The 19,003-nt window shown below is 34.9% G+C and overlaps 1 protein-coding gene across 1 annotated transcript in view; it reads left to right on the top strand.

Moving 5' to 3' along the window:
* The window catches only part of NEK10 (NIMA related kinase 10), an 82,338-nt gene that overhangs the window by 24,992 nt on the left and 38,343 nt on the right, over positions 1-19,003 (top strand). Inside the window, 5 exon segments of the mRNA XM_071429910.1 lie at positions 532-536; positions 3,519-3,574; positions 7,104-7,108; positions 9,246-9,261; positions 11,124-11,183. Of these exon segments, the coding sequence (XP_071286011.1) occupies positions 532-536; positions 3,519-3,574; positions 7,104-7,108; positions 9,246-9,261; positions 11,124-11,183 (142 nt within the window).

Here is a 19,003-nt window from a genome sequence, read left to right as displayed (position 1 = left end):
AACACTTACTGGCTCTGGATTGTGTTCCATGCCCAGAGAAGCAGTGGCCATGAGATAAAGTGGACATAATCAGTGTCTGTTGTATGTTAGTCACTGCTCAGATTCTCTTGAATCAGTCAGTGCTATTTTTTTAGCAGATTACACGGCTCATTTAACTAATATTCATAATCAGGATTGCTACCCTTCACACTGAGGTTCAAGGAAGTCCTTGTAGTACTTTATTTTTAAAGTTATTTTCATAATAGGCTGAGTGGAATCTTCTACTTTTTTATATTCACGTTGAAAATCAAACATTCTGGAAATCATTGGTGGATTAATACCATGATCACATCTCTCCACAAATCTCAGTTCTAGATGTGGATCAGTGCTTAGGTTCCTAGTGCAGGAGTTACAAGCTTCACAAATCTAGCAGTAGATTGTTTACAAAGCATTAATAAAAGCACACAGAAAGAGGAATGATAGAATAGCTAAAAGATTTATTTGGGAATGAGAAGTTAATTCTGTTCACATTCTACTAATGGGTAAAAGTAGAATAAGTATGTTCTGTTGTTGATTAAATTGCAAATTATCTTGATTTTAGCATCTGTTTTTATAGAAAATGAAGTTATAATTTTATACTCCAAATCGCTGTACCTCAGTAAGTTGCTTACAAATCTGCTTGATAAAAATACCAAACTTGCTGAAGAGAAGCAAAGGGTTTTTCTCTCATCCTGAACCCTTCAGGGTAGAAGAAGAAACTGTTCAGTGGTTACACAGTGAAAATCTGATGTGAGCCGGTCTGAAGTCCACAGATGGGGTGGATTTGATGTTCTTTTTTGCTCTGCTTTTGGAAAGCAAAAAAGAACATCAAATCCATTTTGTATTTGATTTTAGGAGAAATTAATGGCATTTTCAAATGGGGTTCAGATATAAATTAAGGCAAGAAACTTGCAGATATTAAATCAGAGTTGTTAAGTTGTATCTGGATAATTTTTGTCTTGATTATATTGCAGAAGATAAATTTAGGTGAGAATTTTGGGAAATAAAACAGCAAATGAAAATCCAGATTCTCTTAATAAAAAGAGTAATAAAAAACACATTGCAGGTATCGAAAATGCTCATTGGAAGAGACTGCTAAGATTTGGAAAGTTTTTGTAATTTGGCCATCATGAAAACTGCAGAGACCATTAAGTAGGAGATTAAGATACTAGCTAAGTAAACCTAGTCCTATTTTCATAGTTCTGTCTTTCCTTCATGCCCTCTTCCACAGATTTTTAATCTTTTTTGAAACCACCTTGCTTCATTATGACTTATTCTGCAACTCTAAACATAGTGTAAACAAGTGAAAAAAGTAAAGAGTGTGATCAGAATCCAAAGAATTATGACTACATCATATTATTTTAACTTTTCTTCCTGTTTGAGGATTGTCTTGTATAGTTGTTTGACTATTTTTAAACAAATTTTTAAAAATTAAAATAAAACTAATTAATAGGGGTCACCTTCCTATTTTGTCATACCTTCATTTAATGATACATGAGACAGGCCTGTCACAGTTCTTAGAAGTTATTTTATTTGTTTGTTAGTCATTGTAGGAACTTTTGGCATCACATACCAAATAATCATGGAATAGTAAAAGTTTTAGACCAATTTATTTATTAAGACAAATGCTTAAATTAAAAGAAGCAATGTCACTAGTTTGATGTAGTTCAACAGTTGGCAGTTCTTTTTCATTTGAATCTCTATTATAGGCTTGAAAAAGCTAAGAAAAAAAAATTTATGCTTAATGTAAAGCAGATTGTCCTGGGCTTTACATTCCTTAGCTCTGGCAGCACCAGTTTTATATAGGAGTTTCTTGCTGGTATCAACAAAGTTTAGCTGATTTTGGAAAAAGTAATTGCCACTGAAAGGGTTTTATCCCACCATTTCTGAGGACTTGAGCTTAAAAGGAAGAGAATATACCTACTCCATCTGGCTGATTTTCCCCTTGCTTTCTTTCTTTTCTCCATAATCACTCATGTTGTATTAAAATAAACTACTTTTTTTTCAGAACTGAGATGTTCAGCTGCCTTCTTTCTTTTACTAAATCTCTCGACGGGATCTGAATTTATTAATTGTTGTAGTGTCTCAATACTCTTCCTTCATCAAATATTATTTGAGGAATTCTGAAGGAAAGAATTTAGAAGTATTAAGCCCAATTAATACAGGGAAGTATCAATACTGCAAAAAACCCTGGTCCTGTGGGGATTGATATTTCTTGTAGTGAGCTGCCTGAGGACTGCCTTAACTCAAGGGAAAAGGGAGGCTTCTTGGTTATCCTGTTAATTTAGCATTCTTTCTACTTACATTTTCCAAGCACTGCAGAGCTAGTCCTTCTTTGGACATTTTGTTCAAAGAAAAATGATCTGTGGCTTGAGCGTCTAGATTTGGCTTTCTTATCAAGGGCCCTTTCTGAATTCAAGAACTGCTCCTTTTCAGACCCTGAAGGCTTGCACTGAGCAAGAACCAAGAGAAACTAATTTTTCTTACCTGTATTTCTTCTCATCTCCAGCTTCTTTTGATGGGTAGTAACATTTTGAAATAAAATTTTTATGAATTGTGTCAGAGTGAAAGCAATTGGAATAGGCATGCTATGGGCTGTGTCCAAGTAGAACAGAAGTTCTTAGAATATTTTAAACATTGTGATTTGTTACTTACAACAAAAATCTTCTTCTGAAGTAGCATTGCAATACAAAAGTTATTAACAGGATTTATGAAGTACAATAATGTTTTCTGCTCTTTGTGCTTGGACTTAATGACGTATGATGTATCTAACTGCATTGTTGTGTGGAGGCAGCAGTAGAATATTGAATTGGAAAAAATAAACTTGAACTGTTTGCATGGAACTTTGATTAAAAATATAATCTCTAAAGAGTGTGTGTGCCATTTTGTCAAAGACTACCTGATAATTACACAAGGCACTTTATTAACATAATTACATGATCATCTAAATCTACAGCTTTTTTCACAAGCTAAGATTCACTATTATTTCTTACCAATTTCATTTTTGAACATGAACTACCAAGCTATTAGACCCCCCCCGCCCCCATGCTCCTTTGAAATTAAATTTCTTGGAAAGTCCACCCTTCCCAATCGTCATAATATCAAGGAAAGAAAACTAATTACCATAGATTTAGATTATTAGAGATTAATATGAGATCACTGCTTATTAGATACATAGCATTGTCATACAGTTTATTGAAATATGTTAATAGAAACCTGAAACTGGTCATATAGTTTACACTGAAACCATCAGAAGTGTGCTTATGGTATTTTTAAAGCAGATAGGCCTAATTCAAGTGTAAATTGCTGATGAATGTGGAGATAAAAAAGATACTATAGTCCAGTTCTGTGAAAAGTAAAAGATAAAAAATCCCAAACCTCCCTTCCACCCTCCCCCAGCTTTTCAGCTGTTGTGACTGAGCACTGATTGTCATCAATCAGTGGAGGTGGTGGCTATTGAGATGTGAATCTTTTTGTTCCTTTTTTTTTTATTATTGTAGCTGACTTTGGTCTTGCAAAGTGAAGGCAAGAAATCTGCAAACTTGCATAAGTAGTGGTATCCTATAATATAGGTAATCCTATAGGTATTTATATACATATATAAAAATAGGTATATCTATCTATCTATCTAGGTGTTTATGTATTACCTATAGGTAATCCTATTATCCTATAATAATAGGTAATCCTATATTTGTGGTAAGTACTCCTGCATGTAACTTTTAGTTCAGTGATTTCCTTCTTCATAGTTACTCTTGGAGCAGTAATCCTATAGGTATTTATAGACATATATATAAATAGGTATATCTATCTATCTAGGTGTTTATATATTACTTATAGGTAATCCTATTATCCTATAATAATAGGTAATCCTATATTTGTGGTAAGTACTCCTGCATGTAACTTTTAGTTCAGTGATTTCCTTCTTCATGGTTACTCTTGGAGCAGACAGGGAAGTTGCAATGGAATTAGGAACAAGGTGCAAGTCACTAGCTACTCTGCAATAGTTGGTTGCCTCCCTATTTTGATGTTGCCTGTTCTTAACACTTGGTGGTTACTGTGGGTTAAGTTGGTGCAAAAATGAACGAGCTGCAGTAATGTAGTAACTTATTCATCTATATATAGAATACCCTTATAGATAAGGAAATGTGTGTTTAAATTATAAAAAGGTGTATGTAAACAGTATCAATTACCACCACCACATGTGAAGGCCTTACACCTGTGAGAATGTTTGGCCTGCAGGCTGTGATAACTGATTAAAAGGTCCAAGCCATGAGGGGAGCTGCTGGTTGTTCCTCTGAATTAAGAGTCAAGAACTCAGGCATTTGGCAGTTGAACATAATTCATTTTGCCATTTTTGAAATTGTTGCTTGTGAATTCCTAGTGCCAGAATGATAATGATTGAAACTTATTCCCTAGAAATCCCTAAATCCTAAAATGGCTTCAAGAGTGAGACCTTGTAATATGTTAAATATTCAAGTCACATACCTTGGAAGACATGCTTATAGATCTTAGTGAGCAAAGGTAAGGGGATTGCAAGGCTGCCTTAATTGCTTATCCAAATATTCCTGAAGCATTGCACAATCTCTGAGTGACATTGGATCTGTGAGTGATAGTTGGGGTATATAAGGTGTAGTAAGAGTTTGGTGTAACTAGTTATGTGCCATCTTTTTTTCAGCTTCTCTGAAATAATTTGTTTTGTTCACTTACAGCTGGGAAGAGAAACTGTTGATGAGAATTTATTCTGCTCTTTTAAACATCAGTTTAAAAATAGAGGTGTCAGAGGTGTCAAAACCATGCTGCCATGGCCCTCAGGCATACTGAATTGTAATTTTTCTTATCCTATCTACATTTATTTCTTCTTTTTCCTCTGTTAGATGCCTAATTTGTTTTCACTGATATCTTTTGGGTTTTTAATATTTTGCAGGAATTTTTTGTTTGAGAGTAGTGTTCTGTATATTTAAATACTTTTTAAAATATAATTTTTGCTTATACTATGTTTATTATTATTCTTATACCCTGTCTTTGTACATGGAAGTTCATATCAGAGCTAGAACTTTGGCAGATCTTTTTCTACCTCTTTGTCCAGTTATTTGGATGCAGGATTGAGGATAAAATGTCCCTTACAGGTTGCAGTCTCTCAAGTGGTCTTTTGGGACATTACTTGTCAGTTCTACTCCACAGGCAAATCATGGAAGCAGTGATCCTTGTCTGTCTGCAGTCAGGAAAGAGAACAAGGATGGAGTACAGATGTCTTTGTATTTAAAATATATGCTTGAGTAATATTTAAAATGACAGGCTAAGATATTAGTCCTTCCAATGTCATAATAATTTAAGAGTGCTAAAGAGGCTTTGCAAACAGCACCATGCACTGGAGGCCACCTTCAAGGTGCTTGGTTAGTTCTGGGTGTGACAGTGGGCTTTTTGAAATGGAAGCCTGTTCACAAGGAATAAGATGAACTGACAGAGTATTTTAGCACAAGTCTTGAAGGAGAAATCAGACCCTATAGATTTAAGCAGTGCTTGGACTAGACTTTTTAATGGTGCTTTTTTGTATGATTTAAGTAGATGTTAAAGGCTATTAAGAAAATAAAAAAGTGCCTACCTATCAATGCACAAAAAAACCTGCCAAACCAAAAAGAGAAAGAGAAATGTGAGGTTGTTTTCATCTTAGAATGGCAGAAATAGCTTTCTTCTGAATTGACAGGTAATAGTTTTGAGTAGTTTGAGATGCAACCCACCCTTCTTTGAGCAGACAATACAGTGCAGAAACAAGACAATAAATATCAAAAGTAGCATTTGATGCTTATTGTTTAAATTTGACTAAGCAATATTATGCAAAATGGTTCAGATAAAAACACATCACTGTATGTACCAAACATGTTTGTATTTGGGCTTGGCTGAATCAATTTGGTAATGCAATTTTTTGAACCTTGTGTCATCATAAAATAACTGCAGACACCGTTTTTTGTTTAGAGAGGGGCTTATATAATTATGCTTTGTAATAATGGTTTTTAATTGTTTGGTTTTTAATTTTACTTCATACTAGGTTGCATTCTGCTATCACACTAATTAAATTCCTTTTAATTGGTTATCTCCCTGAACTAAAAAATCCAGCAATGTGTGTGTTTAGAATACCAAATGTATTAAACGGATGTGTTTACACTTAATACATTAAAAGTTGAGGAAAAGACTGCTTTAGGGAATTGGTAATGAATCCTGAAGTCTTTTCCCAGCTCATAAGTCACTAGAAACAATCTGCTCCAAGTTAGTGGTGACAGTCTTTATTATTGTGCTGTCTTAAAGGCCTTCCCAGAAGAGACACAGCAATTGTCCATGGTTATAGAGAATGATGTTTCCTTTCAATTATACCTTCCATTTCTTTGTTTCAAGAAAAGGATTGTGATTTAGGAAGAGAGGATATATTGCCAGCAGATCAAGAGATGTATATAATTGTATATGTATAGAGACAATTTAGATGAACTCTGGGAAATTAACTTAATTTTGAGATTGGATGGAATCGAGAGTCCCATTATAATTGCTTGAGAACTTGACTGATCTTTAAAAGCTGTTGAGAAACTATGGAGCAGATCCCTTAGGTGTCATTAAGAAGCAGGCAAGAAAGTTCTACCTTAGTTGGTGAGCTAACATGATCTTTCTGAAACAAAATTGTTTTCAAATGTTAGAAAACTGATGCACAGAACAATGTTGTTTATTTAGCTTTTTGTGCCAGTGTTGGGGAGTTTTCTTGCTCTGGTATTTTGAGGAAACTCCCATTTCAGTGGTAATTGGAGATATTATTTTTACTCCCTCATCTTCTCTGCTGTGGAGGAGAAAATATTCCTTGATCTTCATTTATGTTTATGGACTACACACTGGGTCTGTGTACTGTATTATGTTAACCAGATTTCTTTTCTAGTACTGGTCACTGCTTCTCTTTATAACCATATCTTGTGAGAGCATTGCATAAATCAATAGTCTGGTATGATTTCTCATGAAGAGACCTGCAGTAGCTGCATTGCTTATTATGGTGGCATAATATTTTCACTTAAAGCATTTTTGTTTTGGGAAAGGTAATTTAAGATGAGGGAGTGTGTTGTATTTTCAGAAATACTTTATTTTTAGCCTTTATGATGCTATATGGTCAAACTGATTATGAGATTTCCCAGCAGTACTTTATTCCTCCAAAAACAGAATCTGAAACATTTCACTAATTTCAAGCATGTTTGAGTGTTTAGCTTCTTTCAATGTTTGTGAAAATTTGGTGATGGATATCAAGTAGTGAAACAATTCAGTCTTGGTGAGAAAAGTTTTTAAACTCAGCTGAATTTTTCCAAATTTGCAAAATAAACTGCAGTATATGCTGTTGTGTGACAGCAGTTTGGTATGTTTAGACAATCCAGAGAATAGGAAACTGAAGGTACTGTGTAATGGTGAGAGGAAACAGAAAACTAGTGGAAAATTGGTCTTGTGCTAGTTTTACCATTCATGGAACAGATGGCTCCTGGAGGGGATTTGTTGATTTGAATAGAAAGGTAACAAAAGTTAAATAATCCTTTCAGTACATCAATACTGATTTTTTTACCAGAGGATCTTCTGAAAGTTGTTTAATACAAGTGTGCACTCTGAGAATGAAAGATAGCAATGAAATACAATTGTGAAAATTTGGTTGTAGTGTAGACATAAGTTTATAATACTGTGTATCAGCAAAAAGTCCAGCCCAATTAGAGATGGAATCCACAGGGAGAATATAGGTTGGACAGACAGGCAGCGCTGTCCCTGTGTGTAACCCACGGGACAGCTCTGTTTAGAACATTATGTTTCATTGTGAGCACCTGGTGACTAAAAAGACACCTGGATAAACCTCAAGGAAGAACATTATAAGTACTTGACAGAGACTGCCTCACAAAAAGATGTTCAAATGATTTAATTTTATATAGTTTTTATTAAATAAGAAGTTTGTCTAGTTTACTGTCACCTGACATTTGAAATATACTTAATACCATGTTGTGTGTGAGATAGCATTATACTTGGGAGTAAAACTGAAATTATGTGAAACAAAGTAAGAAAGCATGAAGATATCTGTATTTATCTCCAGAAAAATGTTCCAGTGGCAATTATACAATTCTCACCATAAGAGATAACTTAAAACTAGACAGGAGAGTTGGAGGAAAAAAAAAATCTTGGACTAAAAGACAACCAGCCACACTATAAGTAACATGGACTAGTCCATATTATGTATTTTTCCTATCCTGAGTAGAGTTGTACTCACAAGGGCTTCTAAGTAGCTTAAAGTCACAGCACAAGTTGTTTACATGAAAGGGAATGTGAAAACAGTTTTCTGTACTTCTTTTCTATCAAGTGAATGGTGCTGATCCAGCTTCTAAAGAGTTACTTTAATGCTGAGGGGTGGGATGTAGCATCCATAATAAATTATAAATCAACTATGTACTGCTCAGAAATAGTTATTTCTGTAAAACTTATACAAGTTGTACAGCAATTATTTTCATCTATAATAATCATTATATTATTATCTCTTTGGAAGAGATAATAATGATAATGAACGAATACTTTCAATAGAATAAGATTAGTCATTTAATCAGACTAATTTATCATCTTCTAAATGTCTTTTAGGCCAATGTTACTGGCATTTGTTTGCTGAAATTCTTCTTTCATTTTTATTTTAAGTAATGTTAAATGAGCTACATTAAGATAAACTATGTTCTTATGGCATCTGAACTGCAGGACTTAGAATAGTTTTGGTGAGTTTATTTCTAAATAAACTTTTCCATTCTATTCTATATGCAAGTTTTTAGCTGTATTAGTACCTTAGCAAATCCTTACTATTTCTAAATCTTACTATTTCTTGTTCTTCTTTACGTTACTGCTCAGTATATAGTGTGCTGTTTGAATTTCTTGTGCCACTATGTGTCATCTTGCTGTCTTGGATGTTTCCTAAAGAGCCTCTTTGCTATTTTACCATTTCTTTGATGGTCAGTTAAAGCTGTTTGCTCTTTTCATTTGGGTCTTGGGGTTGAGTTTCTTGTGTGGCCTTGGTTCAGTTGCTTGCTTTTTCATAGAAGCCAGATTTCAAAGCTCTATCAAGGATTGTTGAAACTTAGTCTTTCCTTGGTTTGTTCTATGTATTCCAACTGAAAGAGTTTGAATTTAAATACCGCATGGTTTCAGACAGACTCATATGTCTGCATTTGCTATTTATTCTGCTGAAGAAAGCTGTTTTCCTGGGTTACTGCCCAGTATCTCTCTAGGTTCTCCACAATTTAATCTACACAAGCAGGGGTAAATGATTTTATGACTAGAGAGATAGTACAGTGTTACTAACTATGTGATCCCACTTGCAGACAACTAGTCTGTGTATTTTTATGGAGAGCAATGTGCCAAGTTATTAAATTGGGAGAAGAGGATATGTAAATGTAATTTGTGGGTAGGTTTTGTTGATTATTATTTACAAATTAATGTGTATGTTGATTCTCTTTCTACTTCCTATCTCAAGGAGAATTTATAAAAGCTTTAGTTTATCCTGAAAAGGATTTTTAGAGAGAATTTGGAGAAGAAAGCTGTGGAATTAAATGTTTTTCTCATTGGAGGATCATGTGACAGTTCCATTTGGATGTCTTGTCTTATTTTGCTTCTGATCTATTACTCAAGGATGCCCATTGCTGGGGTTTGGTAGTGGGCTGAACAGAATGAGGTGATGTCTCAAATCTCTTCCTTCTCTTTAGTCTTTGCTCAGTTTCCCATGTAACCTTACTTTCCCAGTTGATGTAACCTTACTTTTTCAGTAAGTGAGGTAGGAAGCAATACATTTTAATAAAAAATACAATAAAATATATATAGATTATTGTGTTATAAGCCTCTGTGTTTATTTAATCTATTGACTTTTGTCATGGTTGTTGGGGGCATCTGGATCCACAGATCCAGTTTTTATTTAGATTGGAGAATTTTAAATTCTATGCAAAAGAAAACAATGAAGTCCCCATCTTATTAGGTAAAATTTTCATCTGTCTGCTTTTTTTCCCGGGTTGTTTTTATTTTTCCATTTAAACCATACTGAATGTGATTGCTAGACAGAAGAGTTGTTATTAGTTAATTATATTATGTGTTAGTTTCCAGCAAATCCAAATACTTGCAAAGTCATCTAATTCATACCTTACTGTGAGACACAAGTTACTGTCAGAAACAAGTCTCTATGTGGCTGGGATTCATCTTGCTTATATGCAGCAATTTAAAAGCTGGGCACCTTACTCAAGTCAAGCTAGATTACTGAAAGTAATGGAAAAAAATGGGCATTCTGATAATTTCATCCCATCTACCCTAAACAGTTATGTTTAGTTGATGAGATGAATCAACCAACTGATGTGTGTATCTCTCTTCATTTGCTACAGAGGGATCTTAGTATAAATCTCTTAGAGGAGTTTAAAGTTAGGTGAAATTGATGCCTTCTTTGAAATCAGTTATCAAAGATCTTGGTTTATTTTAGAGTGTTGTAGAATAGGATTTGCTATTGCTTGTGTCGTCTTTTTGCAGATACTTTTCCATGTCTCCCTCAGAAATGTAAATATTCATGCAGTTTCTTGATAAGCTTGGTTATCCAGCTTTTAAGCATGATAAAAGCACTGAATGAAGTTTATTCCAAAAGGCACGTATCTCAAAAAGCAAAATCCTTTACCATTTTTTAACTGTTCAGATTTCTGTTCCATAGATAAAAGGGAAAAAAAAAAATTTCTTGCACTGCTATACAGTTACAAACTTATGGCAATTCCTGAAATATTTTACAGGAAATTGGGATATTAATTCACTAAAAAACATCTCTAGTTGGAAGGAAACTCTTCTTAGAAGAATCTGCAGATGCATGTTAGGAGTACCTTTATAGAATATGAGTGGTTCAGGTTTTTATATGTATGGATAGCATTTGCCACAGCTTACAGTTTGTCTATAGCATTTCTTTTAAAACTGACAGCTTGACAATTTGATAGGTATTTTTGTAAAAAATGGTATAACATCCCATGGGTGGACCATGCAGTGATGCTTAGTTTTGATAATATAAATAACAAATCATATCAAAAGGAAATTTTGGTTTTTTTAAGTTTCAGAATGCAGCTTATAGTTCCTCGTGTTGTTTTATACTTCATCTTGTTCCATGATGTGTCTGAAGGAATAACAGATATAAATTACAACTTTAATGTGTTTTTCTGTTTTAAGCCTCCCAGCAGTTCTGTATGTAATACTGGAACAATAAATTACAAATTAATGGTACTGTGATTTCTTCTTATAACTTAGTCAAAGATGCATATAATACTCTTGAAAATTCAGAAGCAAAAAAATGTTGAAACAGCTGTGCACATTTTAAGTTTAATTAGATAAGTGTATTTTTATCCCAGTGTGAAAGGTGGTACTTTGTGACATTCTTTAGTAACAGTAATACAACTGAAGAAAGAATTGGCTTGATGTAAACATGAACTTTTCAAATAGAGGCTGCAAGGCTTTTAAAATTGTCCTTGACACAATTTTTTTTTTTAAATGAAGGCCTAGAGAGAATAGTATTTTTCCACACTGACTCCCAGCAAGTTTTTTCTCCATATCAACAGATACAGTATATAGAGGAGAAGGCCAAATTCAAACAGAATTGTATCTTTATGGGACATTTTCCCAATATGCCTATGCACCCTATCCTGATGAAGGGTAAAACACATTGCCAATAGATTTGTGTCATGATTTAACCCCTGGCCATCAAGCAAGCCCATGCAGCCACCAGTTGGACTGGGGAGAGAATCAGGAGCGTGAAAGCTGAAAAACTCATGGGTTGAAATAAAGGCAGTTTAATAGGGAAAGCAAAAGCTGTGCATGCAAGCAAAGCGAAGCAAGGATTTCACTGCTTCCCATGGGCAGGCAGGTGTTCAGCCATCCCCAGGAGAGCAGGGCCCCATCACATGTAACAGTTATTTGGGCAGACAACTGTTGTCATTCCAAATGTCCCCCATTCCTCCTCCTGTATATACAAAGAATGATGTCATATAGTCTGGAATATCCCTTTGGTCACTTTGGGTCACCTGTCCCATTCTGTCTCTTTCCAGCCTCCCATGCACTCCCAATTTCCTTTCCAGCATGGCAGTACAAAAAGCAGAAGGGGCCTTGGCTGTGTGTAAGCCCTGCTCAGCAGTAACAAACACATTTCCCTATTTACCGTGACTGTGTTCAGCACAAACCCAAAACACAGCCCCATTCCAGCCACTGTGAAGAAAGTTAAATCTACATCAGCCCAAACCAGCACATTGTGTAACTTTTTAATAAGTGTATAGAAGTGCTTAAGTTGAGGGTAAATGCACATCACAGCCCATGAAACTCTGATATTTGTGATCTACTTGTAATAGATACCTAAATGTTGAGACATGGGCCTTTGGATTATGTTAAGAGTTCTCCCAATTTTTATAGCCAATTTAGCTCAATAGTACTGTACTCTTTAAGTGCTCCCAAGCCTCTTCATTTCTGAAATGAAACATTCTGTCTGGAAAATTATAGAGATCCAAAATACATCTTTGAGCAGTAGTACTGTGTATATATGCATACACACATATGTGCATGTACATATATATGCATATATATACTGAGACACACAAGGACATGCACATACACATATATGTAGAAATCAGTGAGAATGTTCACAGTTGTAGAGACTTTAGTTTACAGAGTGTAAAGCAGATTCTATCATGTTTGGTTTTGTGTTTGGTTTTTTTTTTTTGGGGGGGGGAGGGTTGTGTTTTATTTTCTTTGTTTTGTCTTTGTGGGTTTTTTGTTGAATTTGTTGTTCCACAATGCCAAATTAAACATAGATTGGATTAGCAACACTGTTTCTGGCATAGCCACATATTCAGAAAGTTGCCATATTGATGTCTCTCATGCTTTCAACCTATGACATTTTACATAATGAGAATTCTTTTCTTGTTCTACCTGCTATTGATACTTAAGTCAATGTGTCCTAGCAAGTGGTGTCCTAGCAAGTAAGCAATTGCCATACCTGGGAGTTGTTGGAGGGTGTTGTTTTCTGTGTATTCAGACATGGGAACATTTAGAAATGGATATCCCTTGGAAACATAATCAGGAAATATATGTGAAATATATCCTTTGGTTTTAAAGATAGTTTTAAGAAGACACTTGGGTAATGAGCTGCATTGCTCTATGAAATTCAGAAAGGGCTGATATTTAGCATTTGTTTTCTCTAGCACTAGAAGTTCAGATGTGTAAAAACAGTGAAAGTGTAAAGTTGCCACAAAAAACCAGGTCTGTCTGCCAGAGATGTACACTCTTGCAGAAAAGGTACAGAGTTCAAAGATGGGAGAATGTGTAGTAGTTGAATATAACTTGCTAGTCTTCTGAGTATGAAAACAAGTCCTGACAATAATATTCTTCTGTTCCTTTCACCAGCTTTTTATCTAGGCTTTATGCCCAGAAAGAGGAACTGGTAATAGATATGCTGAAGTTTTTTATCCATTTTCTTGTATGTTTATATTTTGATTGACTTAATTTTTCTTAGTAAAGGTAAAAGAGAGTTTCAGTTCAGCATTATGAGCTAAGGGTAAAACTGAAAGCTGTGTTTCAGTGAAAGCTGATTTTATATTTCTAAAGCTGACTCTTTGGCAGTTCTACTTAGTATCTCTCTTCTGCAGGAAAAAACCTCCCAAACTTCTGCCAGTACCAGTTGTTTCTGAGGCTGTGATATAAACTGTGTCAATGAAATGATTCAAGGCAAAAAAATCCAATTGTGACAACAACCACCCAACCTAAACCAGCCATATTCCAGGGCAAACACAAGCATTTAGGTAAACATATAATGTTCAACTAGATTAGAGAACTGAGCTGGCTTAAAAATATTTTAGGTCTTTGATGTGTAAAGCAGCTGTAGAAGTACTTGTGCTGGCACAGGAGAGCAGACCCTGGTGGAAGAGAGTAACTGGAAACAGCAGAAGCAAAACACCATCTTGGCTTTCAGTATCTTTTGAATATACAGCCTAAACAACTTACCCCACACGAGGCTGTTGTGATCTTCACAGTTTCATATGTGGTCTAAATTTTTGATGGAGGAAAAAAGTAGTTACAAGTGCCTCTTTGCACTTAGGAATTGGGAAGAGGACCTTGTGCTCTGAACATGCTTTTGCCTTGGGTATTTCATGGTTTAGGTATGAAGAAGGTGTTTGTTTGTTTGGTTTTGTTTAACGATGCAATATGATTAAACAACAATAGAATAAACCTTTAAAAATGTCATTTGATTTATATTCATATGTGGCAAGGGTGAATTAGAAGTGAGTTGGTGGCAGTTTTTCATGTATTCTGGAACAATGTCTTATTACAGTGCTAGGGACCATAAGTTATTTTTCAAATTTAGTATGTTTGGCATTGCTAAACAATGTTGTAAAAAGTTGGCATGCACAAAAGCTTGAAGGTTTGTAAATTCAAAGAAATATGAATCTGTTGCTGAATGTTAACTGGATGTCTTTATATCTTTATTTTCAAAAATATAGAATAAGCAACCCAAGAAAGTAAATTGTGAAACTTCTTGATTATTTCAAACAGAGAGGTAGTGAATTGTGTTGAAAGGAAGCAGTAAGTTAGTGAGTTTTCTAAATTGTTGATCGACAGCAGTGTAACTGAAATTTACACTAGTTTATTACTAGGATCTTGTTTTTACATATTTCTCAATGTTCATTAACATTTGAGATTGAGACAGACTACACAAATTTGCAACTATTTGCATTGAAAAGCGTCCTTCCACATCAAACCAGGTGGTTTTTTTGAAGATATTAGTGAAAATAGAAGGCAGGCATTATGCAGTTATTAGTGGCCTGTCACTGACTGTGGATTGCTTTTGCCTCTCTATAGAAGAAATTATATGAATATAGCAGGGTTTTCTGGGCAGAGGCAGGCAATGGTTGGACTAGGAAATGAAACTGTTGAGATTACACTGATGAGAGAGCAATTATACACATGAAAGTGGTCTCTCTTTGCTGACTTCACCCATTTTAAAATTACATTCCCCACCTGGTGGCGCGAGGATTTATCACAATGTATAATTGCCATCTGAAGATAGTAAATTTCTTCCCTACCCCTGTACATTTTAAAACTTGGTGGAACTGATGAATAAGTGATGAATTTTTCTCTAAGTGTCAGTAGAAGTTTAGGATGTCTGCAAAAATGTCTTTTGTGAATAAGAAATTATATGTATATTTTTTTTCCCAAAAAATATTTAACATAATTTGTATGGAGAAAAATGGTAGCAAGTTAGACAACAACATAATAAATTATTATAGACTTCCTTGACCATACTTTTTCCATTTCAAAATAGAAAGCTGTGAAGGTAAAATTTTAACTAGTGATTGAAAATCCTGTTCCTGCTTCATCACTCAAGGGATAGACAGACTATCCCCAAAAGGCTTGTGTTGAATTCTTTATGTGAGTGAGAAATGCAAATAGCTTTCAGCATTATTCACAGGACCTCTTTATTCAAACTGTCAGTTTTGTGGCTCCTGTTTCTTCTTCCATTGGTTTTAGTGGTAATTATGAAGCTATGGTAATGAATGTGTATCTGTAGCTTGCAGCAAACTATCCAGAGAAAAATTGTGATATGCAGCAACTGCTTTTCTATTTTTCATTTTGGGATTGTGCTGGTGGTGTTTCTTTGTTGTTTTTTTTCCTTTTCCTTGCATTATTCCTCTCTCTTTCTGTGACTCAGAGAACTGATTCTAGAGTAAATGTAGGGGTTTTTTTGCAGTGGTCTCTGAATACTCACATATTATCCTGCAGTAGTTTGGTAAAATGGGTTAGTAAAAACCTAGAAATGCTGTCCAAATACAAGCATTTTCTCATTTGTTGCACTGCACAATTCGTGGTCTTGGATCTTTTCTGAGAAAATAGACATAAATTGAAAGAGATTCTAACTTGATATATGCAAATTTTTTTTCTTACTTGTAACAGTCAAATATGGAAATGAGAGGTTGTGTAGTCTTTACCTCTGAAGATTTTCAAGGCACTACTGGATAAATCCCCATTTATCTGGGCCAGGGAGCAGCAGGTTTCATTTTTATAATACTCATTTTAATTGTGGCAGTCATAGGTACAAACTGTGAAAATCCTTTTCTCTGCTTTGCTTTGGTGAGTCCTGCCAGCAAGTAGTAAGGCTATCCATTGCAAGTGAGTATTATTATATTGCTATTTTAACAAGGATATCGACTTACCTGAAGTAAATAGAAGCTGCAGAGACTCTTTTAGCATTGGGACTAAAGGAAACAAAAACCCCCCATTGATCAGTGTATGGCAAGCTTGTCTACTGTCTCTCCTACTGTCCTGTCTCCAACAGTGGGAAAAACCCAATAAAGAAGAATGGGATAAGCATATTGGATTCTTTGCTACTTTCCAGTTATTTTCAGCTTGGATTGTTTCCTGAAATAGTTATGGTTTCTAGGCATGAGTGTTTTTATAGCTAATACCTACTGCTGGAATTCTCCATCAAAGTTTAAGTAATGAATTGGAGTTATGTTAAAGACTAAAGACAATAACTGTCATTGTTAAAATCCTCAGCACTGGCAGATGATTCTTTGTTTTCCTTTCACTATAACCACCACCTTCTCTGTGAGTCAGTCTTGAAGGATCACTGCTGTTTTCATGAATTCCTAACTGTCCAGTTGAAACCAAGTCTCATTTAAAAGTGCCCCTCCTACTGCAGAATGCCACATACCAGTGTGTTCCCACACCTGTTGGAAGCACCAGTGAACACTGCACCAAGATAAGTCATGAGTGGCTCTTTGAAGTTCTGTGCAGCTTGGGAAATCTTCACTGGTAGTGTCCCATGTAAAGTCAGCCTGAAAGTATTGATAATGTTCTTTAGAAGCTTTAGAGGTTCTAGAAAATTAATGCTGTTTTGAAAACATCATTCCCTCATCTCCTCTTTTCCTTCCTCTCCAAATTTAGGACTTCTTTTTTAATTTTGGCACTTCTGTCCACTAATAACTAATGTGGACAGAAGCTAATCTAGTGAGGATAGTAATCTTTCATATAGCTGTGTGGTCATGCAAATGTAGCAGACTGGGATACAGTCTGTTTAAATCTCTGTTAAAAGAGCTCTTAAAGAAAAGCAATGGTAAAATAACATCACTAAGCAAAATTATAAATGAAAGCTTGATGGTAAAACTATCTCCAAGGCCATGTAGATGTTATTTGGTTAAATGTGTTAATGTGTTTGATGTTTTGCAAGTAGCGCTATACTGACAAGATTTGGTTATTATTGTTTCTTTTTTTAAAAAACCTCCTAATTATAAATGTGCTGTAGTATGGGAAACATGTATTTAAAATAGCTGCTTAATTTTGTGAGAAGGAGTTCAGAAGGAAAACCAGCTATTTGGATTAAGCAGTGGCTCATTTTGAGGCCATGGTCACAGATTATTCTATTATTAAGAATAAAAGCAGTGCTAGTATGTTGACCTTTCTAAGAAACAATTATAAAATTTTCTGTTAAAGGATGCTGAGAATTTGGGTGGTTATTCTGTGGATATAATTCTGTCTTTCATTTAAAAGAATTTAGTCTTTTATTTGCTATGGACATTTGTTTAGTGAAGGACTCTCTTATACTTAATGTAATGATGCTGGAGTAAGCTTTTTCAGCTTGAATATGTAAGTTGGAAATCACAGTGATTTGCAAACTTAGATGAAAATTATCTTGAGCTATTAGATGAAAAATATCTTAGAGCTATTATCTTGAATATGTTAGCTGCAAGAATTACATGCTGCCACTTCTAGTAGCTGTGGCTAATAGCATCAGCACTGCTGCTTAGTGGCAGTAAGCTCAGCCCTTGGAGCAATGGAAATTAAAATCTTCATAATCTCTTAGGGGCTCCCCTTTCTGTATTCTGTTTTAAATGCATTTTATGATGTAGACATCTGTTTGCTAAAAATTTAATTAGTACTGCTATCTGGTTTCAGTCAATTGAGTTATCTTCAGCTAAAAGTTAAAGGATGAGTACTGCCTTTACAAATAATAATAAAAAAGTCATACTAATGCTTATATTCTCAGTGTTTGTGAGTAAGACTGGTTCCACATATTCTTTCTGGTCTTGACCAAGCAGAGACAGTTTATAGACATTTGTCATCTGAATTAGGCAAACCAAATGTACTCCCACCACGCTCCTGTTGGTGGGTGGCAGTGTACAGGAACAAGAACTGGGTACTTTCTCTGCTTGGCATCCCTGCCACTGGGGATCCAAAACGTGCAAATTGACTGCAGAACTGTTTTGCTAATCAGCTACTGTACCCCACCCACATTTCTAACTAGCAGATGGTGAGGCAAGCCTGTAGAACATGGTGATGGATTTTACTACGTCCCTTGAAAAGTAAATAAATAACATTTGAAAATCCTAGATAAAAATCTAAATTACAGAACTAATTAGCTACAAAAGCATAGCATCATATAAGTAGGGGATTTATATTTTCTGTAAAAGTTTCATGGACACATTAAATAAACATTGCTTCAGTAATTTAAAGTACTTCTTAAGCAGGAGACAGTATTTTTTAAGGTGTTGGTCATCCTAATGTTCTCAATATCTGAGATTTCTGACTAAGACATTTGTTCTGGAAGAAAAGATCAAACACTATTCTGCTACAAGTCATTTTGATTAAAAAAAAAGAGGGATTAGATAAGCATTTAGAACAAGAAATCTTTCAGCATGAATAAACAGAACAAATGACTTCATTAACTTTCAGCTACTGTGCTTTTGTGTGAAACCATGCTAAAACTATAACCCTGTCAGCACTGTATTCTTTCTATGATTTCCAAATCATAGTATGATTTTTCCATGTCACCAGCTGATGGGCTGCTGTTTGCTCTGGACATCAGGCAAGATTTTTCTCTGGAAAAATCTTCAGGAATCAAGATGCTGTAGGCCAGGACATGGTTGCCTCTGTTTCTCTCTCAATTGTATTCAGC

The sequence above is a fragment of the Agelaius tricolor genome, unplaced genomic scaffold (genome assembly GCF_023055355.1).
Source record: "Agelaius tricolor isolate 1412-34295 unplaced genomic scaffold, bAgeTri1.0.p SCAF_6, whole genome shotgun sequence".
NCBI lineage: Eukaryota > Metazoa > Chordata > Aves > Passeriformes > Icteridae > Agelaius > Agelaius tricolor.
Note: the sequence above shows the minus strand (reverse complement) of the source record. Positions and strands in the feature narration are given on the sequence as shown.